The 25508-nt window shown below is 46.1% G+C and overlaps 1 protein-coding gene across 4 annotated transcripts in view; it reads right to left on the bottom strand.

Annotated features, from left to right (window-relative positions):
* The window catches only part of NUP153 (nucleoporin 153), a 454031-nt gene that overhangs the window by 213725 nt on the left and 214798 nt on the right, over positions 1-25508 (bottom strand). For all 4 annotated transcript variants that reach the window (XM_078687970.1, XM_078687971.1, XM_078687973.1 and 1 more), the window contains 2 exons: positions 14333-14472; positions 14101-14226 (listed from right to left, as the gene is read on the bottom strand). In XM_078687970.1, coding sequence (XP_078544096.1) covers positions 14101-14226; positions 14333-14472 — 266 coding nt within the window. The remainder of the gene's footprint in view (positions 1-14100; positions 14227-14332; positions 14473-25508) is intronic.

The raw sequence follows: 25508 nt of genomic DNA on the forward strand, positions 1-25508 counted from the left end.
CTGACTGCACTAGTAATGGCCCCCGAAGCAGAGGCTGCAGGTGTGGTTGCAGGTGGAGCCTACAAGGCGGGCAGCACCCCTCCTACGCCAACATTGGAGTTATTTATGTGACTCAAGCAAATGCAGGGGGAGGGCAGGCAGGAGAGTAAGAGGTCACAATTGGCTACTAAGAAACTTCAGGGTGCCATTAGGAAAACGAACAGGCTTTGTTCTGATATGGCTGATCAAATTACCCATGTTGAAGAGCCAACAGTTGCGGTTGAGGAAGAGGTTCAGAAGTTACAGGTTTTTAAGACTGCACAGGAGAAACAATCACGCAATATAGACTGGAAGCTCGAGGATTTCGAGAATCAGCAGCGCCGTAACGTCCGTCCGTCTTCTTGGCTTGGAGGAGAACGTGGAAGGGGAGAACATCCTGGCCTTTGCTGTGAAGCTATTGAAAGGGGCTTTGCCAGATTTGGCCCACTGGAACTGGGAGATAGAAATACAACGAGCACATTGCTTCCCAATGTTTAAGAGAACGCAGTCAAAAAACCAAGAAGGACGATCTAGAGCCATTTTGATTTTTGTGGGCAATTTTTTGCTAAGGCAGACAATTATAGACCGTGCCAGACCTGAATCAAAAAGAACTTATGAGGGACATACCTTCTTCGCTCGACCGGATTTTTGCCACACAACGGTCGAGCGGAGATGAAGGTTACGGCAGATGATTACTCCCTTTCAGGCTGTGGGTTGTGAAGCTTTTTTGCTCTTTCCTGCTCGGCTCAAGGTCATCCATAGAGGGAGGGTCAGGATGTTTTTTTCTGAGATAAAAGCTCAAGACTTCCTCACAGAAGATACCGAATCACGAGGGGTAATGCAACAGAAAAGGGAGCTATAGGAAAGGACTCCTATTTATTGTAAATTGGTAAAGTGGTATTTAGCTAGTTTGTTGAAATTTAATCTGGCTATTACAGTATTATGGGGTGTAGGGGCTGGGCTTCAGGGGCAAGCTTCATAAATTGGTCCACGGGCTAGTTTTGGTTTTGTTATGGCAGTGTTAGGCCTTTGTGTTGGGTTTTTCCTCTTCTGGCCAAAAAAGTGGGGGTAAGGATCTGGGGTTCTGATTTAAGGATAAACATTTTTTGGGTATAGATACTGTATAGTTTGCGGGGTCGTTACAGAGAGGGGGGTGGAGGGTTGGCACTGGCGTGGAGCAAACCTCAGCAGTCATACGTAGGTCATACCACACCTAATTGCCTGTATGGGAGGTGGGGGTGGGGTGTTTGGGGCGGGGCAAGGGATCAGCACAGAAGGAGACTTTGAGTTGCGAGGTTAGGGGGGATGGTATAAATTGATTCGAGTTGGTTTTGTCTGGTCATTCAGTATGTTTTGCTTTATTTGTATGAAGGGAAAGTTGCAGTGTGAGAGATCAATGCTAGATAGGCTTAATTGCAGAGAATTCAGATACTTTCTAACTTGAGTTTACGGATCTTGACAGTAAATATCTGCGGGCTTAACTACCAGCACAGGAGAAATAAGGCAGCAAGTTGGCTGAAATCCCTACGTGTAGATCTCTTGTGTGTTCGAGACACATATAGAGGGGTGTAGAGCTTGTATTATAGAACAAATTGGGTTTAAACTTTTGGCCAGCTGCCTCGGGCCTGCTCTCTGCCGCCCGCCTGTTTTGCCGCCGTTTCCCGCCGCTGCGTCCCCGCCCCTCAGCTCCCCATTGGCCACTCCACTCCCACCTCCCAGCTGCTCCTCCCTCCCTATCCTCCTCTTAAGGAGGCCGCGCAGTGGCGTAGGAGCGACCTCTGACCCTTCTCGCAGGCAGGCCGCTTCCCACGCCACCACGCGGCCGTCAGCTGCCTTGGGCCTGCTCCCTGTCGCCCGCCTGTTTTGCCGCCGTTTACCGCTCCTTCCCGCCGCTGCGTCCCTGCGGCCCCGCCCCTCTGCTCCCCATTGGCCACCCTGCTCCCGCTGCCCCTCCCTATCCCCCTCTTATGGAGGCCGTGCGCGGCCGCGCCGCTGGCGCGCCAGAGGGAAGCCGTCTACGCCAGTCGGGGCCTGGACCGCGCCCACCGCCAGAACCCCTGGTCCCCGCCACAACACCAGACTCCGCTACGACACCAGCACCCTACAGGCACCCAACGCCGGCCGAAATCACACCTGCTTCCAAGCCGCCCCGAAACGGACTCACAGACCTTTCTGCTGCCACAACTGCAGCTTCACCTGTGACAGAACCACCAAACCTCCAAGGACTGGACCCAACCACCTCCGCTGCATACTCCTCAACACGCGCTCCGCACGCAAAACATGCCGTTGAGCTCTGGGATCTGCTCGACACCTCCGCCCCAGACGTGGCCTTCCTGACAGAGACCTGGTGGAACAACTCCTCGGCGCCCGACATTGCCATAGCCATCCCGGACGGTTATAAGAATACCCGCAGGGATCGCGCCAACGAAACTGGAGGAGGAATAGCCATCGTCCACAAGTCCAGCCTCAAGGTCGCCATCCACGCAGACGACACCCTCAACACCTGCACTTCCGGATCCACACCGACCCCAACACCACCCTCAGAGGAACACTCATCTACAGACCTCCCGAACCTCGAGCTCAATTCAGCGACTCCATCGCCGACCTCACCAGCACCCACGCACTCTCCTCCACGGACTACATCCTCATCGAGGACCAGAATTTCCACCTCGAGAACAACAACGACGCCAACTCCGCCACCCTAATAAGACAACCCCGGCCTCAGACAACTCGTCACCCACACCGCTGGCCACACGCTGGACCCAGTCTTCTCCACAGGCACCCACGTCGCCTTCGACCACACCACCGAACTCCACTGGACCGACCACCGCTGCATTCATTTCACCTTCAATAAACGAACCACGCACCACCGCACCCAACAGCTACCTCGCCGCTTCTGGAACAAAGTCACCGAAGACCAGCTGATCACTACCCTCGCCCAAAACCCACCCACCGACCCCACCTACCCAGACACCACAGCCCGCAACCTCAGACAGTGGATCGACGACTGCGCCAACATCCTCGCCCCACTCAAGAAACCCTCCAACAACCACACCAGCAAGAGAGCCACCTGGTTCACCGACGAACTCCAGACCTCCAAACGCGCATGCCGGAAACTGGAGAAGATATGGCTCCACGAACGCACTCCGGACAACCACGCAGCCCACAAGGACGCCACCCGCAGACATCACCACCTTATCAGATTAGCAAAGAGATCCTCCTTCAAAGACCGCCTGGATAACAATGCACACAACAACAAAGAGCTCTTTAGCATCGTAAAGGAACTCTCCAACCCCAGCCCCAACACCAACGACATACCGCCCTCACAAGAACTGTGCAACTCACTAGCCATCTTCTTCCACCGCAAGACAGCTGACATCCGCGACAGCTTGAACACCACCACCGCCCCGACTGCGCCAGACCCCACCTCCCCTGTGAACACCACCAGCGCCAACCGCCTGACCTCCTGGTCCAACATCAATGACGACGAGACACGCAAGGTCATGAACTCCATCCACTCAGGTTCTCAGTCAGACCCGTGCCCACACCACATATTCAACAAAGCAGACCCTGCCATCGCACCCCAACTACGGAAGGTCATCAACATCTCCTTCGAAACAGCGACATTACCGGAAAGCTGGAAACACGCCAAAATCAACACCCTCCTCAAGAAGCCCAAGGACCTCAAGAACTTCCGGCCCATCTCCCTGCTCCCGTTCCCGGCTAAGGTCATCGAGAAAAACGTCAACATGCAACTGGCCTGCCACCTGGAAGACAACAACATCTTGGACCCATCCCAGTCCGGGTTCAGACGAAACCACAGCACCGAGACAGCCCTCATCGCCGCCACAGACTACATCAGGTGCCAAATAGACAACGGTGAAACATCAGCCCTCATCCTCCTGGACCTGTCAGCCGCCTTCGACACTGTCTGCCATCGCACTCTAAAGACAAGCCTCCTAGAAGCCGGAATCCAAGAGAAGGCCCTTGACTGGACCACGTCCTTCGCCACCTGGAGAACTCAGAGCGTCCGCCTCCCGCCCTTCCGATCCGAGGCCACTGACATCATCTGCAGCGTCCCCCAGGGCTCATCCCTCAGCCCGACACTGTTCAACGTCTACATGCCCCCCCGCACAAGTGGCCCGCCAACACGACCTCAACATTTCCTATGCCGACGACACCCAGCTCATCCTCGCCAAGTACCCGCACACCGCCAAAACCAACCTCCACAAGGGAATGAAGGTCGTCGCCGACTGGATGAGGAACAGCCGTTTGAAGCTGAACTCTGACTAGACAAGAGGTACTTATCCTCGGACCCACCCCCTCAGCCTGGGACGACTCCTGGTGGCAGACCACACTGGGAACAGCATCCACACCCACCGACCAAGCACGCAACCTAGGATTCATCCTAAACTCCTCCCTCCATGTCTAAACAGGTAAACGCTGTCTCCTCCTCCTGCTACAACACCCTCCGCATGCTCCGCAGGATTTACAAGTGGATCCAGACCGAAACAAGAAGAACGGTGACACAGGCCCTCGTCAGCAGCAGACTTGACTACTGCAACGCAATCTACGCAGGAATCCCAGCCAAACACCTACGACGACTACAATGCATCCAAAACGCCTCCGCCCGACTGATCGTCAATGTCCCCCGCTGCAGCCACATCACCCCCCACCTGAGAGACCTACACTGGCTCACCGTCGACAAGAGGATCACTTTCAAGCTCCTCACCCACACACACAAAGCACTCCACAACGCCGGACCAGCCTACATTATTATTATAACCTTTTTAAAAAAGCACTTAAAACTCACTTGTTTAAACTTACATTTTAACTTTTTCTAGATATCTCTGCTTTTGCTGCATCATCTCGCGCCAGGATACTCATGGGTAATTGAGCGCGCTACAAAACCCCCAATACAATACAAATACAATACCTGAACAGCAGACTCAGCTTCTACACCCCCACCCGCCAGCTCCGCTCTGCCAGCCTTTCCCCCGCATCCAACGAACAACCTCCAGCGGCAGATCCTTCTCCTACCTCGCCGCCAAGACCTGGAACACCCTCGCTTCCCACCTCCGACCCAAGACCTACTCGCCTTCAGAAGACTCCTCAAGACCTGGCTCTTCGAGCAGTAGCGGCACCCCATCCCCTCAGCGCCTTGAGACCCTCACGGGTAAGTAGCGCGCTTTACAAGTACTCTGATTGATTGATTGATTACTCAGGGAAAAAGAGGCAGATGGGTCTTGCCCTTTCTAATTTAGCTTGTAATAATGGTTTGATAGATGTTTGGGCTTACTTGAAACCATCTGAAGCTGAAGGTCGTTTCTCGTTGGATTATTTTTTTGTGTCTAATGAACTTATCACTAATCGAGGTATCGAGAGGCACCCTTGTATTATATCAGATCATAACCCTGTACTTCTGACCGTTTACTTTAGGAGTATGGAAAAAAGGAATGTTGGATGGACTTTTGAACGAAGGCTACTATGTGAACCCAACTATATCGCACACTGGAAGGGATGGATCAAGGAATTTTGGGATTTTAATCGGTGGAGCACTAGGGTTGGAATTGCCTGGGATACTTTTAAGGCGGGGTGAGAGGGGAGACATTAAGCTACAGTTTGCGTCGTCAAAAGAAGGAGAGATTGAGGGAGTCTGAATTAAGAGAGAAATTAAATAATCTTGAGGAAGCGCTAGCTACGGCTATCTGTGCTGGAGAAGTGTTAGAAAGTATACTATTACAGCTGGCTTTGAAAAAGGCGGAGCCGGGGATCACTTTGCTAAAAATGCGGCTGAGATTTATCTGTCTAAAAAAAGAGCATTGCTCCAAATTCAACAAGCGGGTGAGACATACTCTGGCCGTAAGAGCTAGGCAAAAACCTGGGGAGATTTCTGAAATCTATGATGCTGGAAGGAAGGTTATAACAGATACATCAGGTATTCGTGAGACCTTTAGGCTTTTCTACCAGCAGCTATATTCTGCGGGATCAGTTCCAGCACCAGGCGGTGTTCGTGAATATCTAGATATAGTACCTATTGAGAAGGAAGATCCTATGGATAGGGAGGAACTTGAGAGGGTGTTTTCCCAAGATGAGATAATGGGCGCCTTGCAGGATCTGCCCTCTGGAAAAGCCGTTGGACCCGATCAGATCCCACTGGAGTTTTATAAGATTTTTAAAGACTATTGGACCAGATCTCATAGTGGTCAGCTCAAAAGGGTGGGCCTGTTCCTGAATCTTGGGTGGGGGCTGATGTTATTGTCTTTTTGAAAAAAGACAAACCAGCCAGAGAACCGGGGTCATATCGCCCAATTACCCTATTGAATAGTGATGTAAAAATCTTTTCTAAAATTCTGGCCACTCGAATAAACGGCATTCTAAAGAAGACTATTCACCCTTGTCAGCATGGGTTCATCATGGGTCGTGGTACAACGCAACACATACGGCGGGTGATCACTCTCTTTGATTCGACGGAGATCTCAGGAGACCCTCCGACTCTTTTGTTGTTAGATGCTGAAAAGGCATTTGATAGGGTCTCCTGGGATTTCCTCTGGGAAGCAATGAGATGGTTGGGGGAGGGGTTCATCAAATCTGTTCAAGTGTTATATATGGCCCCTACTGCTCGATTGAAAATTAATGGCAAGTATACTCTCTCCTTTAATATACAGAGGGGGAAACAGCAGGGATGCCCATCTTCCCTTCTGTTAATTGCCATCTACATGGACCCCCTACTACGCTTACTTGAAGCTAACAGAATCTGCCCAGAATCTGCTCCGTCGTAAGCCAGGGGATCGAATATAAAGTTCTCGCTTATGCTGATGATGTGGCCATTATTACCGCAGATCCACATTCGGTGTTGGAACTGGTCGATTCAATCGCTTTAGAGTTTGATACATTTACCGGCTATGCACTCAATCCCAAGTAATAAATAACCGGTCGGTTAGCTTTGAAGATACTCGTGTGGTTGACTCGGCAGTATATCTTGGGATACGGGATACGGGTTACTGCAGATTTAGAAAAATTGGTGGATAAAAATATGGAACCAGTAATTAGGAAGACGAGGGTGGATTTTTTTGATAGACTGAACAACCTCCATTTGTCCCTCGTTGGAAGATGTATCATTATTAAGATGATGTTTATACCAAAGATGTTGCATCTGTTTAGGGCAATCCCATTGGAATTCCAGAGATCATGGTTTGTTATTTTGGAGGGTTTAGTTAATCGGTTTATTTGGGCACACAGGCAAACTAGACAGTCACTTAGATTCATGTCTTTATCACGAGAAAAGGGGGGGTTCAGTTCCTGACTTTCGGAGCTATTATTGGGCAGCTGCCTTGCAATATATGGGGATACTGCTTGGATCATGTCCAGTGGATATAGAAGATGACGGCCAAATCGATCTCCCAGATGTTTAGAAATTATTATTGGGTGAAAATGCTGAGAATTGTTTTTTTAAGTTTACCGAGCCTAGTTACTATAAGAGGATAACATTTAAGACGGATTGCTTCTTTTAAGATTTGGGGGGCGCTAAAAAAGATCGGTCTGGGGAGACTTAATCATTATACGGTGTTATATAAAAATCCCACATTCCCAGAAATCTTCTTTGAGGAGATCATGGCAGAATGAGCTAGTAAGGGTGTTCGAAAGGCCGGGGATCTAATTAACAATGTAGAGTTTCGCCAATTCAGAGATATACAGAAGGAGTTTGGGATAGAAAGAGCCAATTTTTTTTTTAAATATCTACAATTGCGTAGCTTTTTCAGCAAAAAAACTGGAGGGATTAGTGGGTTTGGCAACAATGTTATTATTGATACTATGAAAGGTCGCACTAAGGGGGCTATTAAGGTGATATATGGAGAATTGATGAGTTTAAAACAGGATGATTTAACTAAACATGAGGCTAAATGGGCTGAGCGGGCGTGGGCTGCTCCAGATGTAGTTTTGAAATCCTTGGAGCTGGGTCAGTCAGTTTTATGCTCGGCTGGTCTCCAGGCTCCACATTTTTTCCTTATAGTATACTCCGGCCAGAATAGCACAGTGGGGCGGGCTATCAGGGACTACATGCCCCAGATGTGGGGGGCTGGAAGCAGACCTTATTCATATGTTCGCTTCTTGCCCTCTTCTTCAGGGGCTCCTGGAGTCAATTGAAGAACATCTAGATCGCTCACTCGGGGAAAAAATATTAACCCCGGAACTAATCTTGTTAGGAATAAGCAGCACGGGTCAGATAGGGATAGCGTATCATTTCTTTTTGTGACTATGGCAGTGTTAAGGATTAACATTGCCTCTGCTTGGCTAGACCCTCTCCCCCCCTACCTTTCAGCAATGGCAGGCTCGTTTGCGCTCTACATTTACATTGGAGAGAGCGATATATGAAAGGAAGGGTAAGAAATCGAAGCTTTTGGGTCGGCAGATTTGGGCTCCTCTTATAAAATGGAAGGAATCAGTTGAATTAAAAACAAACCGGAGAGGAAATCTAATTTGATGTTGGTATGAAATAATCAAGGTAGCCTAAAAATGGCAGACTTTTTTTAGGTAACATGGTTTCTGATAACTGTTTAGGATGGATTCCTTGTATTCTACTTAATTTTTTGTGATATGGTATAATTATTCCCTTCTTTTGCTTATCTGTCGTTCTCTCATTCATTGCAAACTGTGTATTTTTTTTCTTATCTTGTTGATATTTATCTGTGCTGATACCCTTAACGAAAAATTTGAACATTTTAATAAAGAAATTTAAGGAAGAAAATAGTGATCACAGATCTTTATCATGGGATTTACTCTAAACACGTAACGGAGAGCTGGGAAAAAAGACACTAATCTCCAAAACCAATGTGAAGCAATATCAACTGTATTAATTTACTATTCCAAATAACATTACTAAGGAATATCAATTAGATTAATCACCTGCAGTTAGAATTATGAAAATATCCCCCCTTTTATTTTTTTTAAAGTTTCGATTGGGCCAGCACAGCTGTCAAAAATACATTAATAATATACTATAAGCATTGGCTTGTCCCATGCAACAAATAGCTTTTTTCTATCAGCTGTTCAGCCAATAGCTTGAAGGAGTCAATCACATTTTCTCTCAGCCTCTCCCCTAATGCTATTGGCGGTTAGTGGTATCCTGCCTTCTCTTGAGCACCAGAAAAAACACAGAAAGGCCACCACCCACTTATTACTTTTTTGAAAACTGCCAATTATTTTGGAGCAATAGGACAAACACAAATTCTTTTTGTTCGACCTGGTACCTTTATTTGTACCTGATTACTTCAGTATTTTTTGTTTTTAAACTTTTTTTAGAGAGAAGGAAAGGAACATTCAGCTACTTCGCCATAAGTATATACATCAACTAATTCACAATAAATATATACATCACTATTTACATACCACAAAATTAAATACCATCTTATTATACAATCACAAGCATTCTACATATAATACAAAACATATACAACATTCAATGGAGCAATCCTGGTTATAAACGATTAAATCAGTATTTATACAAATGAAAAAGAGACAAAGTCAAAATGAGGGAAGGAGTGATGGTGTAATTCTAGAAACAATTAATATTTATGAATAACTCCTTCCAGTGTTCATTTGTATAAATACTGATTTAATCGTTTATAACCAGGATTGCTCCATTGAATGTGCTTGCCCTAAAGTGTTAACTCTGCATGTACAAGCAAATTAAAGACATATTGGCTTTGCTAATGCTCATTTCAGACTTCAGCCTTGTCTAGAAATCAAGAGAATCTTTTAAAAAAAGCCAAAAAACTTGAAGGAATAACTCCAAACCATGCTCTTCCTTGGCAAGATGTGAGTGGTAACTGACAGCAGGACATCTTGTATAAACCTAAACTGCAGCAAATCTCATGAGCATCTACCTGTGGAAGGCCTCTCTATCACCTTCCAATCTGGAAACCATGTGTGAACAACATTTGTCGAAGTAACTTTAGGGATGTTACTCTAGATTTATAAGGGCTGGTTGTTATAACCTTAGATACTCATTCTAAATTAATTGGTATCGCGGTTTCGCTTCATCACAGATCTACTTTTGATTGTTACGCTTTTGGCATTGGCTAAAGTACATATAACCCATGTTCTTTTATTCTTTGGGATATTGGGCTCTGAGATTTACTTTCCCTGTATCAGAATGGATAAAAAAGTTTATGGCAAACATTGACCTCTTTAAATAGTTTTTCTAAAACTGGAGACTATGAAGTCTCTAAAACTGGAATTGAAATATCCTTCGATTTCAAATCGGGACTGGGTTCTTTTGACTTCACAGGTTTCATGGTCGATAGTGATGAAGTCCTATGCCCCACAGCATTTTTTGGCACTGAAGGTGTTTTAGTATGCTCTCTCTGCTCTCACGAAGGCCTGAAGGCGAGAGTGGGCCAACAAGCCTTCTCTTGGCTTTATCTTCACTGGACACTCAACTTCTGGAGTGGTGCTCCTCAACATCATATGGACATCTGTGGTGCACTTGATCTTTCTGCGCAAGTGGTGTTGACCTCTTCAGTTGAAAGGATCCTGTTCTTTATCAGGGGACTCTAATGAGTATCTCAGGACTTTTTTCATGCCCTGTGGCTCAGAAGAACCTGGAAGTTGATGTGGAGTGTCGGTTTCTCAGAAAATGTCCAATTTCTCTGACATTTCCTGAGGCTGCATCCTCAAATGTGCCAGGTAACCATTCTTTTCTATACCTTAAGGTTTTATACACCAGAAAGGATTGACAAAAGGTGCACTTCAACTCCTGGTGATTTGGTAAAAGACAGAAGCAGCAAACATTGTGCTGATCAGACCAGGGATACTTCTACTTTGAGTTACAATGTGGGAACAAACGAAAGGGGGTATGCTCCATCTGCCCACATTCTCAGTTGTTGAGTCCTCGGTGTGTTTAAGTTGGCTCAAAGTTATTTAATTGAAGAAGTTAAAATATGGTTGATGTGTTATTAATTTTTCTCCGGAAACCAACGAATTGATACAGGGCCTCATGCTTACAAGCAGAAACGCAACAGCATCAGAGCCGTTGCTTCTCACATCCAAACCAGATGGAGAAAGAAACAAACAATCTACGGGTGGAGCCGAAGTCCATGCTAATTGTGGACCAAGGGAAGCATCACTCCACCTCTCCTGACTCAAAATATCTAAAACTGTAAGGCTACATGAAGTGTAAGCTTCTTCCCTCCCTCCCGAGTCTATCTCTTAATAGTCTCATGACTTTAATGGGCTATCTGGCTTGCTCCTGGTATCTCTACCAAAATAACATGATATCCAACTCTTTTGTACCCCTCAATTAATTTGGCAGTCACCTTTAGCCCCAGACTTCCAACTTCTGCCAGATGGCCACCTCATGCCAGAAGTGACTCATCTGTCACAGTGTGCTACTGACCCAATTGCAATTCGTTAACCACCACTTCAGTATTCTGCCAACCACTGTTTGTCCATGATGGTTGGAGGGTGAAATAAAGAGGTTTGGAAACTACGGCTGGTGGTGGTTGGGGCTGATGGGTTCCAGGCCCTACATCTGGGGGGTATCATGTCCTAGGCCACACAGAGGCTGGGAGCTTGCGTGCCGTGGTGGATGGGTGGGTAACGACGCAGCTGGAATCTCCTTCCGTGGACACAAAAGGAGCGAAAGGCAGTCTGGAGTGGACGGGGCACAATAAAAAAGGCTCAAGGGCCTGGTCGTATCACTAATATCCTTGAAGCGCTCTAGGGCGGAGTCCGCCTGAAAAAAGCGACAGGCACAATCAAAGGGCAAGTCCATAAGCGTAGCTCTGACATCCCCTGAAAAGCCAGTCTTTGTCAGCCACCGATGAAGAAACTGCTCTATCTAGCAATTGGGTGGTGTCCAGGCTGCAAAAAGAAAAAAAACTGTTCCTGCTTAAGGTGTCGAGCCTTTTAGATTCCCTATATGGTGGGACTACACCAACAATGTCACAAGGATCTGAATGACACCATCTACCAGCGTGCAGGGGTGCTAGTCACAAAACAAACAAAATATTTATGGATCCACTCTGATGCCTAAGGATAATTCTATGGTAAGGATATCCGATTGACCTTCTCTATTAAGTTCAACGTCCACTTTATCTCCAAGTAGACAAAATAATCATAATCTAGACAGCGAGGCACTAAAAAGTACATGCCGCATTTCATAATAGACTGTTTCCTTAATTGTTAATGATGTCCATGCTGGATAATCTGAAGACTTTCACAGGATTTGGCTTATAAAATGAATATCTCCTCCAAGGTGAGGCCTCTGGAAACAATGGGTGAATGCTTCAATTTCTGTAAAACATCCTGATCACTAAGTAATGTATGGACATGGGATGACCATATTACAGAAGTATAGTTTTTCACATGAACAATGTAAGGTGCTGATGTTTTATTGAAAATGTATCCACTTAAACTTGAAGCTTCACAAGACAAGAGATGCTTTTTATGCTGTGTTTTAAGGTTGAATATCCACATTTCTTTCAGACTTTAAACTGGAAAAGTTTATGATGAAGTTATAAGAACTAATTGTTCAGAGTGGGTGTATGAAATTGGGTTTTTGATTGAGGAAGCTGAAAACACTCGTCAAGCAACAACCACAGCCCTCGTCAGGGTGAACCATCAAATGTGACTCAATCAACCTGTGCTTAAACCTTGGCACAACACCAGTCCGGCTTAGAGGCGCTATGTTATGTATTTAAGCAGCACACAAACAGTAATAAAGGAAAAACTAAACGCAAGAGATATTCCTCACCAGTTTCAAAATATAAGAGCAACACTTTATAAATAAAATGAGACCAACATGACAAAGATCAAATCAGTAGGACTAAAGATATGCAGTTTTAAAGGTTTAAGCAAAAATTGCACCAAGACACAAAGTGCTAACTGTGGTTATCTGGTAGCGCTGACCCCGACAAAGTCACACATTCAGGCAGACCTCGATGGAGTGAGGGCCGGGTACAGGGACCAGGTTAGACCTGCTGAAAAAGTTGCCATCTTCAGGATTTCGCAGGAGGAGCTCAAATGATACCAGCCAAGGACCAGGAGCAGGGGAGGCACCACTTAGGGAGCAGGAACTCACTCCAGCAGGGCTCAGGCAGCTACAGTTGCAAGTCAAAGCAGGGTCAGTTGCAGGGAGGGATTAAAATGAAATGAAATGAATTCGTACTTGTATAGCGCACTTAAACCCGGAGGTGTCTTGGCGCTGTACGCATACCGCTGTGCAACCCTTCTGGGCTTTTCCCTGTGAAATGCCCACTCCTGGGCACCCCCAAGGTGAAGCCAGGCATCCCAGCGCTGTTGGGGCCGTTGTGGAGATTATGCAAGCTATTACCCAGATTTGCATAGTGGGACCCATGATTAGAATAGGCACTGAGGCGAGAATTATCAGGTCCGAGGAAAATTGAGCCCAAGACCTGCCAAAGCAGGAATTGAACCCTGGTCCCAGGCAAGATCTCTGCATGAGGGTCTGCCGCTCTAACCATTGAGCCACACTTCTCCACATAGCTTGTTGTATACCTGTAGCTTAGAACAGGAGGTCTGCCAACTAGTCCTGTCTAGGTCTAAAACGCATTCCTGATGGAGCAATTAGCAGGTTCAGGCAGCTGGAAACTCCTAGAATGCCTCAAAGTTTAGGGCAGGAAAATGCCGACTGCCTAAAAGTAGCAACAGCAGAGCAAGCTTCCAAAAGACACACAGAGAGCAGGTATAGATCCGCTTGAAGTATGTATTTTTGAAACTCCAAAGTGTGCTGGAAATTGATTTTCTTAAGATCAAAACAATATAAAGCCACTTTAATTAAAGATGCACACATGATAACCATTCACAGAAACCCCATTTCCTCATTATCCTTTGACTGCTGTATGCTATATAGTTTAATCAGTAAAACTGTATGTCTGTGCAAAGTTAGTGGCCATTTCAAAGGAAAATGTGCTTTTTTTTATAAATGCCAGTGCATTACCACTCAACGCTTTAGTTACATTCAAAAATCACTCATGTCCATTAAAGTTTTCATTCAAAGCTTTGTAGTGAAAGTAAAGTCATATTAAAAATTAAAGTCTGCCAGTAGGTTTCTCTTACCTGATAAGGAGTCGTTCTGACTTTGGACTGCCTTGTGGAAGATGCACCTCCATATGCAGTTTTGCCTGGGTAAAAGGGAGAATCTCCAAGCTGACTTGATTTCACTACAGACGTGTTAGCAAGTGACTGCAATCAAACACAAAAGAAACCAGTAATTATGGCGTAGAGGGTTGGAGAGTGCACCAAAAAGAAATCTGAATTTCTACTGAAAGAGCTGCAACAAGGTACTCACCGGGGACAGGGAACCAAAAGCGGACAGGTTAAATGCCGGCTTCTTCAAGCTCGTGGAGCTGTGATGTGAAAACGAATGGGAACGATCAGGCTCCGGGGACCACAGAGGGGGGGCAGAGGTATTTTTCGAAACGGAGACATCTAAAAAAGATTAAACAAAGCTTTACTCAATGCTGGAGGATTAGCAACAAAAAACATCCTTACACAAGAAACCTTGAGAGCAAAGATTTTGGCAAAACCTCACACCAGCTGATTTTATAAGAGCAGGACTCTTCATAATACCAGCTGCCACCAAGCATTCCCCATTCTTGTTTACCTTATTCAGCGTTCCTGGAGTCTTGCAAAAGCAATTATACAAGCTAGTGTTGCACGTAGCATCTAGGCTTGTCTAATAATAATAATAATAGTCCACATTTGTAAAGCGCACAATCACCCGTAAGGATCTCTAGGCGCTGGGGGCCGTCGGGAAGATTAAGCAAGCTATTGCCCAGAGTCACATGGTGCTGGGCTACCCTGCCGCCGGAGCCGGGGATCGAACCCTGATCCCCAGATTCCCGCGTCAGTCGCCCTGGCCGCGGCGCCACACCTCTCCCACCAAAAGATACTTGCATGCTTCTGCAGGAAGTTGACTATATAAACTATACCAAAGTAAGGTATAGTGTGCACAGAGTCCGGTGGATCCCTAAAGGTATAGCAGAGGCTACAATATATAATACCTTACTCTCTTTTGTTGTAGTGTTGTTCAGCGGTCAGGCTTATCAGAGTGTAGTGTTAAGCATTTGTTATACACACTCAGGCAAGAAATGAGGTCACATTCAAAGACTGAATCCAGACCAAATCTTTTTTTTAAAGTTGCTACTTTGTTATTTTTATTTCTAGAACAAAGATTTACTCAGTAGCAGTTACGTAACACTTTTCTTACAATGTTAATTTGCAAGATACAGTGCATATTGGTTATGTAGAAACATAAATTGCTGCAGTAGAAGAGACAGGCTGTATACACTTAAGGTACTTGAAATTATTTTAGATTACTGGCAGGTTACTTTGTAGTTACTTTTCTAGTTTGGGATGAACAACTAAACAGTAAGCAACACAGGACATCCATCAGTAAACATGTTAGCTCTTAAAGGTACTAAGTTAATTTTGTAGCAGCATAAGACAGTTCAACACCGATTTTTCAGAGAAGACCCACCATACAATTCTATGGAGAAAAACTAAGTGTTAAGTTTAAGTGTAAGTAAACGTTTTTAGGATTGGAGTTTTGGGGGTTAGAACCAAGGTTCAGGTTAGCACTCAAGAGGAACCACCAGCGGCACTAGGGCGGCCAGGTGCAGGGTGCCAATGGGGTTAGGGGGGCACAATTCGGTTGGAGAGGCTCACAGGCAGGCCACTCAGTCTTGGGAGGCAAGCTCCTGGGGTTAAGGTGATGGCCAAGGGGCCCTCAGGTTAGCACAAAGTCCACACCACCAGCAGGTGCTGAGGTGGTGTCAGGAGCTCAATGCTTTCATATGGAGAATACCGGTCAGAGAAAAGGACTGCAGGCTGGAGCCAGAAGACTGGAAAAAGGGACCCAACAACTGAAGAATGAAATTGAAAAGTTGCTGGACACCGTCAGACGGGCACCTCGTGACTAAGGAGCTGCAGGTGCAGGGCTGTCTTTTCGTGTTGTGTTTTTCTCACTGGTTCTAGTCAGAGGGACTCTCTACGATGAGAATGCAGGTGTCAAGGAGAAGGTCAGGGGAGGCAGTCCAATGCTGGATGACAGGCCAGGAATCCGGGGGGTGAAGGGGGGCTAGGGGGGAATGGGGTGACCTCGCTAGGGTGTTGGGCCACTTTGACTAGTGCCATCAGGTGCAGAATGGTGAGGACTCGCGGATCCGCCTGGATCTAGTGTCCTAGCTTGAGTTGCTGTTAGACAAATCCGGTGTCCACAGAGATAAGAGTTCCTTGGGAAGGCAGGGCATGTTCCTTGAGGCTGCCGGCTTCAGGACACGCCGGTTTCAGTTTGCGGGGGCTACAGAGCATGAGACAGGTCGGTAGGGCTGGGGCCAAAGCAGTTGTCGTCTTCTTCCTCTTCTGCAACACGGCTCATCAGGCTTGGTCACGTCGAATCTGGCTTCTGGGTTCAGGGCTGCCCACTAAATACTGTATTTAAAGGGCGTTTTAGGGACCTAAAGATAGTAGTCAATGGGCTATTGTCCTTATGGTGACTACACCCTTAAGGTGCTCAACCCACGTGAGGAGGTGAGCACTATGCCTATCCCAGATTGGAGTGCTTGCCATCTGCAAGATGGCACGCACCGAAGAGTGGGCTTCAGCTAGCCTTTCCCACCGGAGGGGTAGGGTTGGCAGAGGTGGGCACACCTTCTGGGCTGTTCCACTTTCTCCAGCCTGTCTTCCCGCCGAAAAGGGGGTGAGACAGGAAGGGGGCATGCTGGGGGTTGCTTTGTAAAGGCGACAAAGCCTTGGAAGCTCCCCTGCCACCAATGGTTGATCCTGCCCAGGAAAGGCTTGGTTTCCGGGACCAGGGAGTGGAGGCTCCCAACCCAGGGGTCTAGAAACTTGTTTTGGGGTGGCATGCTGGTGGTCACCAGTCAGAATTCCACCAGAGGCTGGTTTGGTTCAGGGGCATCTCTAGAAGAGACCCCCTGAGTGCATGGAATGATAAATCTGACACTGGGACCAGTGGAAATTGTATTATTCTCAGATGTTTGCTACCACCCATTCTAGGATTCAGTAAAGCCATCACGGTGCTATGAAGTTCAACGTCTAGTCACCAGACCATATACTCAGGATGGATTTGCTGAGCACTTCTATCATCTAAGAATGGCATTATATATTATAGGGGCCTGCCTGCTCATGCTGATAGGTCTCCACATGAGCCATAGATCACCCTACCGTAAGGGTGATTTACCTAAGCATCATGCAGTGCTGGGCAGGTATGACACTCAGGGATGTGTGCCATGTCGACTCTTCACTTTAAGCTGCACCAAAACAAACAGGCTGCAATTGCAGTGGTGCATGCCTGTGGTGAGCTGTCTTCGATGGTGGCATAATACATGCTGCAGCCCTCAGAGGCTTTAGTCGGGCTACCATGCGCTTGGTAACATAGGTACCCTTTACAAAGGGCTTATAGGTAGGCCAGAGTTGTGCCAATTAAGGAAGCGTTGGTATAGTTCAGAGAAAGAACACAGGCCCTGGGATCCTGATTGGCAGGGACCCAGGCCACACTCAGTCAAAGTGCATCAGGTATCTTGGCAAAAAAGGTTTGGGGCAACCATGCAGGAAAGGCACCTTACTAAAGCTTCCATACTAATCCGATTCAGAAAAGGGGGTGGTGATGAACAGAGTGCCTGAATTAAGCAGACCACTCTTACCCAGTCCAAAGATCAGGGCTTGATCCATCACCGTTTATTAGCTCACTGCACCATCCCAGCTCAGAACTTGGCTATATGCAAATTAGTCTGTTCCTGTCCCAGTGCATGATGGGAACAGGGCAAACCAAACTACCAAGCCAATTCTTGCACTGGGAAGGAAACAAGCTTCCGGGGACCGGTTTCTGCCATTCCAGGCGTCGTCGGCCCGGCTTGCTTGAATCCTGATGGTGCAATGAGCAAGGGACTCACATCTGAGTATACCCTTCCACGCTTATGGTGGACAAAATGATTCAGAAAAGGGGGTGGTGATGAACTGGGTAAGAGTGGTCTGCTTAATTCAGACACTCTGTTCATCACCACCCCCTTTTCTGAATCGTTTTTGGCCACTATAGGTGTGGCAGGGTATACTCAGACATGAGTCCCTTGCTCACTGCTCCATCAGGATTCAAGCAAGCCGGGCTGACGAGGCTGAAATGCCAGAAACCGGTCCCCGGTAGCTTGTCTCCTTTCTGGTGAAGAATTGGCTTGGTAGTTTGGTCTGCCCTGTTCCCATGATGCACTGGGCCAGGGACAGACTAATTTGCATATAGCCAGGTTCTGAGCTGGGATGGGGCAGTGAGCTAAATAACGGTGATGGATCAAGCCCTGATCTTTGGACTGGGTAGGAGTGGTCTGCTTAATTCAGACACTCTGTTCATCACCACTACCTTTTCTGAATCCATACTAATCCAGCAATAAAGAGTTGCTTTTTTCTCAACTAAACACAAGGCTCAACTCTGCAAAGGAAGCATACATTTCTCCGAAGGTTTAAGTCAAGCATTAAAAACCATTAGTACAACTTTCATCATAAAATCAACAGCTGACAACTACTTTGGACTTAAGACACAAATAGTATGAAGTTAAAAAAACAAAAGAAACTTGTCTAAATACAAGTATACACAGCCTAAGTTATTGTGTGATGCGCAAAGATGGGAAATGTATAAAACAGTTAATTTTAAAAGAACTACATACACCAGAGAATCTCAAAACTGAGGCGGCAAAATGGTATGGATACTCGTACGAAGGTAAAGATAAGATTAAATAAAGACCTGTGACATATCAAACATGAAAGGCATGCTTCCAGAACATAGATCTGGAATAAACATAGCAAGCTCATTTTTACACCGCTAGCCCAGCTACCCTTAAAATGACTCATTCTTACACTTTATACAGGGCAAACTGGACTCCTAGAAAATTGCAAAAATGGGAGGAACCCCACAAATTATCTTGAAAGAAATGCAGTGTTGATTAACACATAACTGCGAAATGGGCAGCCTCGAACACATTTTGTGATGCTGTTTACGTAGTGGAATAATAGCAGAAACTAACCAAGAATTCAATTAAAGCTCAACTTTAGGTCTTTTTTCGATGCTACAAAAGAAAGAGTAACTCCTCACGGCCTTGATACAATAAGCTCTTTATGGACATTGATTGAACAGAGGTGATGAGGACAAACTTTTTTAAATCAAAGTGGTGCTGGGGCAGCTACAGGCAGGAAATAACAGTGGAAACATTTTTCACTGATGTTTGAGTCAAAGTGAAAAACAAGTGGTCTCTTAAGTACACTAGGAAGATGTATTCCTATGTGGTGGACTACTCTACATTGATTAGTAAAACTGGGCCTGGCCTTGAGACTACTAATAAACAATTGGTAGTATTTTAAACAGATGCTGCTGCTGAAATTAGAACGCCAAGTGAATACGATTTCTTCGCCCTGGAGACCTAACATCGTGCAGTGCAGGATTAGACTAATGTCAAAGATCCAGTAGGTAATTTTTCACTAAGCACCATTAACTGCTGACACTGCTAAATAAATGCCGACCAATGCAATACTTTCTGCAAATACGGTCACACAAACTGATGAAAAGGTTTTTCAAACCTTCCCCCCTTATCAAATATGATTTAAGCCGAAATTCTCAATTCACTACAACAATCTCATCTTGTATTCATATCCTAAGCACATGCCTGCACACAAACCGGTACTTAATTATATACAGGTGTAGCTGAGGTCCATTACCCTGTTTCTGTATGAACGTCTGAACAGAATCCGTTTATGATTTATAAACTCCTACTTAAACAAGATTTTCGGGGGGAAATTGCCATGTTGAAGGGAGGAACTGGAGATCTGGCAGGGAATTTTCATTTGATTTGCATTCTTTAACTGGGAGTAGGGAACAGGCTGAGGAGCCACAGGAGAACAAATAAAAACCTCTGCCGTCTGATATGAAGCAAGAAAATGAACATGTTTGAAAGGAGCTAAAGGAGTGTTTGGGAATGCTTTTTTTTGCTTGTGTGCGTAATTCCACATTCTTGATGGGATGTTCCACAAGCGTTGGGACACTTCTTCCTGACATAAATGTTGCGCTTTTGCACAGAACCCCCACCTCATCAATTTAAAAGATGAGCGTGTCACGCAAGGATGATATGCAGATTAACCTATAGATGGTTATCATTAAATCTTGCCATGTGATCTAGCATTTGCCTTCAGTCTGGGATATCACAGGCTCATCTTCATTTTCATTCTCGCTGAAACGATTCAGGAATGACCGGGGAAATCCAAAACACTGGAGCGATCGCATTTATGATACGTTATATTGCATTTTGGGCAACCTGTTACCAGACCACATAAGCTTTTGCTAAGATTTTATTCTACATTTGATTTGTAAGTTTATTTTGGACACTTATAGCTGGACATAGCCCAGTTTGTAGCACTTCCAAAACGTATTCTGGTGTCTTACATAAATAGTGTCAAGGTATCCTACTGTTCCTATTGCGGCTTTCCAGATTAAGGTGCTTGACGAAGATTCATCAATATCCTAAAGCCAAGTATCACTGTCTTAGTGATCATGTGATATTAATTTGCATTTAAAAGATGCAGCTCTAATCATGTAAATATTATTTAAATTCAAAATCACGGTCTATCGATGATGTCATGTATGCTAGAGTGAAAGTATATGGAGTGTGGTCTTGTCATTTGATGCTATACTATAAATTATTCACTGCTTGTTCATCAACAATAAGATAATACGTTTATAATAAAAGATATAAAATGTAATTCAAGTCTTTAGTGTGTTAACCCATATCTATCTACCTACCTGTGTCATTATCGACAGTTGCCTAGGGAGTTTGTTTATACATTCGTGTTTTTCCCTGCCCTGTGCGCTATTGTTTTAGTCTTCAGCTGATCCTTATTTGTTTACATTGCAGTAGCTGTATAAGCCATGGATGTCACTTGCTGCTATCCCCGCATGTCGTGATGTGTGCCCAGGGTATGGTGATGCCATATGGCTTGGCCTCGCAGCACTGCTGGTATCTGGTCTGTTAAGCTTCTGATGAAGCTGTTCAGGCATTTGAGACCAGAGATGCATCATGTGCCTACACCTGCCACTCTGGCCAACAGTCTTAAAGGGTCCCAAGATTGATAGAACCTGGGAAAAATAGGAGAAGCATTTATACACAAGTGTAACACCAAAGGCATAACCATGCCAACAGGGGCATGTTTTTTGAGCAACAAAGGAGGTGTATATACTGCAGCAGGAAGTCTTTAAGGCATTCCATACAAAGAAAACAAATTGCAATTATAGTGCATCTGATTAAACAGTACTTTAAGAGAAAGTGAGATACCAGACTTCAAGGGCAAGCAAAGAATACGTGGAAAGGGATACTCAAGACAGACAACAATCTAAACAGGAAAAACTATTAAAATGGCTAAGGCCTAAAGTAGCCTCCTGAAGACGAGTAATGCTATGAAAAGCACAATAAATAAGTTAAAATCTTAGCCACAAGAATACACAAGGACATAAAATTCATCACCGATTTCTTTTTTTTAACAATTGTGGAGAACAGATTATAGAGGAGAAAACAAAGTTAACAGAATTCCTTCCATACGGATAGAGGAGAAACACAATCAACCTTATGCATGATACAAAGGACAAGCTGAACAGCCCTAACATGAAGAGGAATTTAAGCCAGCCATTAAAGAAATAAAAACAGAGTCTCTAACAACCTAGTTTGTGGGCCGACTGTAAATATTTTAACACTTTTAAACAGATATGCACTATGAGAAGAGATGTATATAACAGATACCAAAACAAGTCCAGGGCGCAAAGTTAAGCTCATCCAACTACCCAATATCCATGGTTAATATCAATGCAAAGGCAGTAAACTTGCTTCAGCTCCTGAGGTGTTGCTGCTGTGATCGAGGCAAATCTTTCACTAAGAAAGCAGATTCTCTGCTCTGAATCTAACATGGTGAAGAGGCATGTGGCGGCTCTGTGGCAAGACATCGATATACTAAGACTGGCGTAAAGTCTTCCATATGGAGAGCATAGTCTCAGAACTACTTGATAAGATCTTAAGTAAATTTGCATTGTTTTTAAGTGTGTGTGTGTTTTTTTTTCATCTCTCTTCTCCCCCCCCCCCCATATGGATGGACCCAAACCAATTGTTTTTAATACAAGCAATTCCTGAATATTTTACGTACAATATGCATACACACAAATCATTTATATTAAAAGGAGCCAATGCTGGGGTTTTTCCATTCAACACCAAAAAAGCATTCTGTAACGTGAGCAGGCCAACAGCAGTTCTGAAATGCGTAGTTCCAGACTGCAATACACTTTACCTGTTTTTAAACTACCAACACTGGTCACGGACCCCAGAAATCCACATTCTCAAAACATTCCGAAATAAGAAACTAGACAAGAATGCCGCTCACGCAAAATCTTCCTGCCTTTATCTGCAGGTTTCAAAGCCATCAAAATTAGGGTTATCCAGAACATAAAGAGTTACATTTGGTGAGGAGGAATACAAGCTCAAAATCATATTGAAAGTAAGGGCTTGAAGAATCAAACAGGTGAGCTTACCTAGAGGTCAAGAGGGCATGGATGTTATGACTTCATAGTTTGTTACCTGCATAAAGTACTAAAATGCAGGTAAAATTTAAAGAAGATACTGTTGCACGCCTTAGGGAACTAAGAGAGTCCTCAGCTCTACTATTAATTGTGACGCAGCAACAGATCATGTTTCAGGCTGTTAATGGACAGGAATTTAGACTTTTACAGACCCATCAATCTCAAGGTAAGCCTGACATTTTAACTCCTTCATAAAGGAGATTTAGACTGCATCTTCACCAGGATTCGGATTTCTTAACTTGTCAAGGGTGGGAGTAGTGATTTCTCACAATGAGAGCTAGGGATTTTCTCTTACCTGAGAGCATAAGTGTGATCTCAGTTTTTTTTTTCCAAATGGACTTGCACTATCAGGCACACTTGAGGGGAGTGGGAGGGATTCCATGTGGGTTTTCTTCGTGGTACCACTGCACATTGTGAGTGGGTGAACCTCGAAGTTTGGTAGTGGCAGCAAAAGGTGCATGAACGTAAGGTGAATCAATTTGGTACTTGCCCTGAGTAGGGTGCCTGAAGTGCAACCATTTCACTCAATGGAAGCGTATTTATATTATTTTACTTTATTTAAAGAGTTTTATATAGCGCTGGCTAGACCCGGAGGTATCAGAGCGCTTTACATGAGGTTCAACAGAATTACATGATTACATCCGTTTCAATATACAACAGTTGCTAGAAAAACAATTACAAGATCATAGAGAACGAGATAAGTGGAGTATAGAGGGGATGGGGGGAAGGGGAGATACAGCAGAAAGACGAAGGAAGGTCTGCCCAAAGTCCGGCTGGGTAGGTGAAGGTCATGGGGGAGTCTCAAAACCCATCTCCTCTATAGCTATCAGGTAGCTCCACTGGGCTTTGGCCAAATAGCTAGGTCTCAAGGGAAACAAAACGAGCATGGAGAAGGAGAATGAGAGACATAGAGGGAGGATGCGGGAAGAGATGACAGGAGAGATGAAAGGAAGTCTGGCTGAAGACCGACTGGGTAGGTGACGTCCAAGGATGGAATCCCCGACCTTTCTCCCCATTGCTAAACCAGGTAGCTCCATCTGGCATCAGGCAAAATATCTAGATCTCACATGCCAAGGGAAAATTCACGGGTAAGCAGGGTGGGTACTAGGGCCAGGACAAGGTGAGGGCAGAGGTCAGTAGCAGGTAAGTGGAGAGGAGTAGAGCGGGGAGGAAAGAAAGAATTGCAGGTGTTCGCATAAGGGTAGGCGCAGTCCTGGACGGGAAGAGTAAGTCAAAGTTCAGCATTGTGTTTGGGAAGAAGTCATTTTCGGCCATGATGGGGTCGCTCTGGTCACCTCAGTGTTTTTCTCTTGCCAATTTGTCGTTGCGGGGGAGGCGGGTGCTGTGGCACAGTTTGCGGTCCGTGCAGACTTTGGGGAGACCCAAAGTCTGGTGAATGGAGGCTCCATTCCGTGTCTGCGAGCCACCGCCATGACGGGCTCCTCTGCAGCAAACAGGGGCGCGTGGTCAAAGTCGTGCTGCCACTCCCAGGGATCTCCACACGCCACCATGCCCCAGGAGTCCACACGGTGAGCAGTGAGAATTAGCAGCACTGCTGGGTCACTGGCGCCGCAATTGCAGAGTCAGGCAACCAAAAGGCACCCCCTTCGGGCAAACCCCTCGCCGTAAAATAGGTAGCACCTCTCGATAACCCCTCTAGAGGTCTGCTCACCTCGGGTGCGGGGGTCGATAAGGGGAACCCAGGGCTCGCGAGCGTTCTCTTCCGCGGAGCCGATGTTCTGAGCCCCGTTCTTCCGGCTTAAAGACAGCTTTGGCGTCCTAGGTATTGCCTTCCAGTGCGTAGGGGACCTAAAGAGAGTTAAGTGCCTTACTCTCTTTTGCTGGTGAGGGATAGTGTCAGTCGTCTTAAGGTCAGGCATGCACTCCGTGCTAGTCCAAAGCGTGGTAAGGCTCCTTTTTGGGGTTTCTTTGGGCAGGTCTGAGGTGGGAGCCTTCATCCAAGTGAGTGAATCAGTGGGCGGTGACACGTAGAGCTTAGTGGAGGCTGCAGACTATTAGGTTGAGATGTCCTCGGCGTCGGCTTTCTAGGGGGCCAGGCTTAGGCTTTAAGACTTTCTGGGACTTTTGGCTTCCTTTTTGGGCTTCCAATTGGTCAGGAATGGGGTGGGGAGGCCTTCATCCCTGTGGGTGGCCTGGAGGGCGGGAGCTCGAAAACTTCCAGTGAGTGGCAGAACCTTCGGCCGGAGAAGTCCTATGTGTCGGTCATTTTGAGTCCAGGCAAGATCTTCAGGTCTATCTGGATCCTTGTTGATATTGATGCTTGTCCGTATTTTGTAATCAGCTTCCCTTTGTGCAGAGCCAGGGAAGGGGAGCCAAACCTTTCTCCGCTTGCGAGCTCCGGTTATCAGGGGGTAAGAGGAGCTACGAATCCTTTGTGCTAAAAGCAGGCAATGTCTCAGGCGTCAGCCATCTTGGGCCAGGCTACCTCCTTGCCCGACCGAAGTGTGCTTAGATGCTTTCCCGGCTCCAATCGGCACACCATGGGGGGGGGGGGGGGGGGGGACAGACGCTCCTCATTCTCTGCGTGCTCCGGTGGTCAGGGGCAAGAGGAGCTTCGAATCATTTTTGCTTAAAGCAGGCACTGTCTCAGGCATCTGCCATCTTGGGCCAGACGACCTCCTTGCCCAACCGAGGTGTGCTTAAAGTGCTTTCCCGGCTCACATCGGACACCATTAGGGAGGGGAGGTGCTGCTCCTCATTCCTTGCGTGCTCCGGTGTGCTCTGGTGAACAGGGGCAAGAGGAGCTTCGTATCTCTCGTGGTTCTAGCAGGCGATGTCTCAGGCGTCAGCCATCTTGGGCCAGGCGACCTCCTTGCCCGACCAGAGT

Source organism: Lissotriton helveticus, chromosome 4_1, assembly GCF_964261635.1.
Source record: "Lissotriton helveticus chromosome 4_1, aLisHel1.1, whole genome shotgun sequence".
Classification (NCBI taxonomy): domain Eukaryota; kingdom Metazoa; phylum Chordata; class Amphibia; order Caudata; family Salamandridae; genus Lissotriton; species Lissotriton helveticus.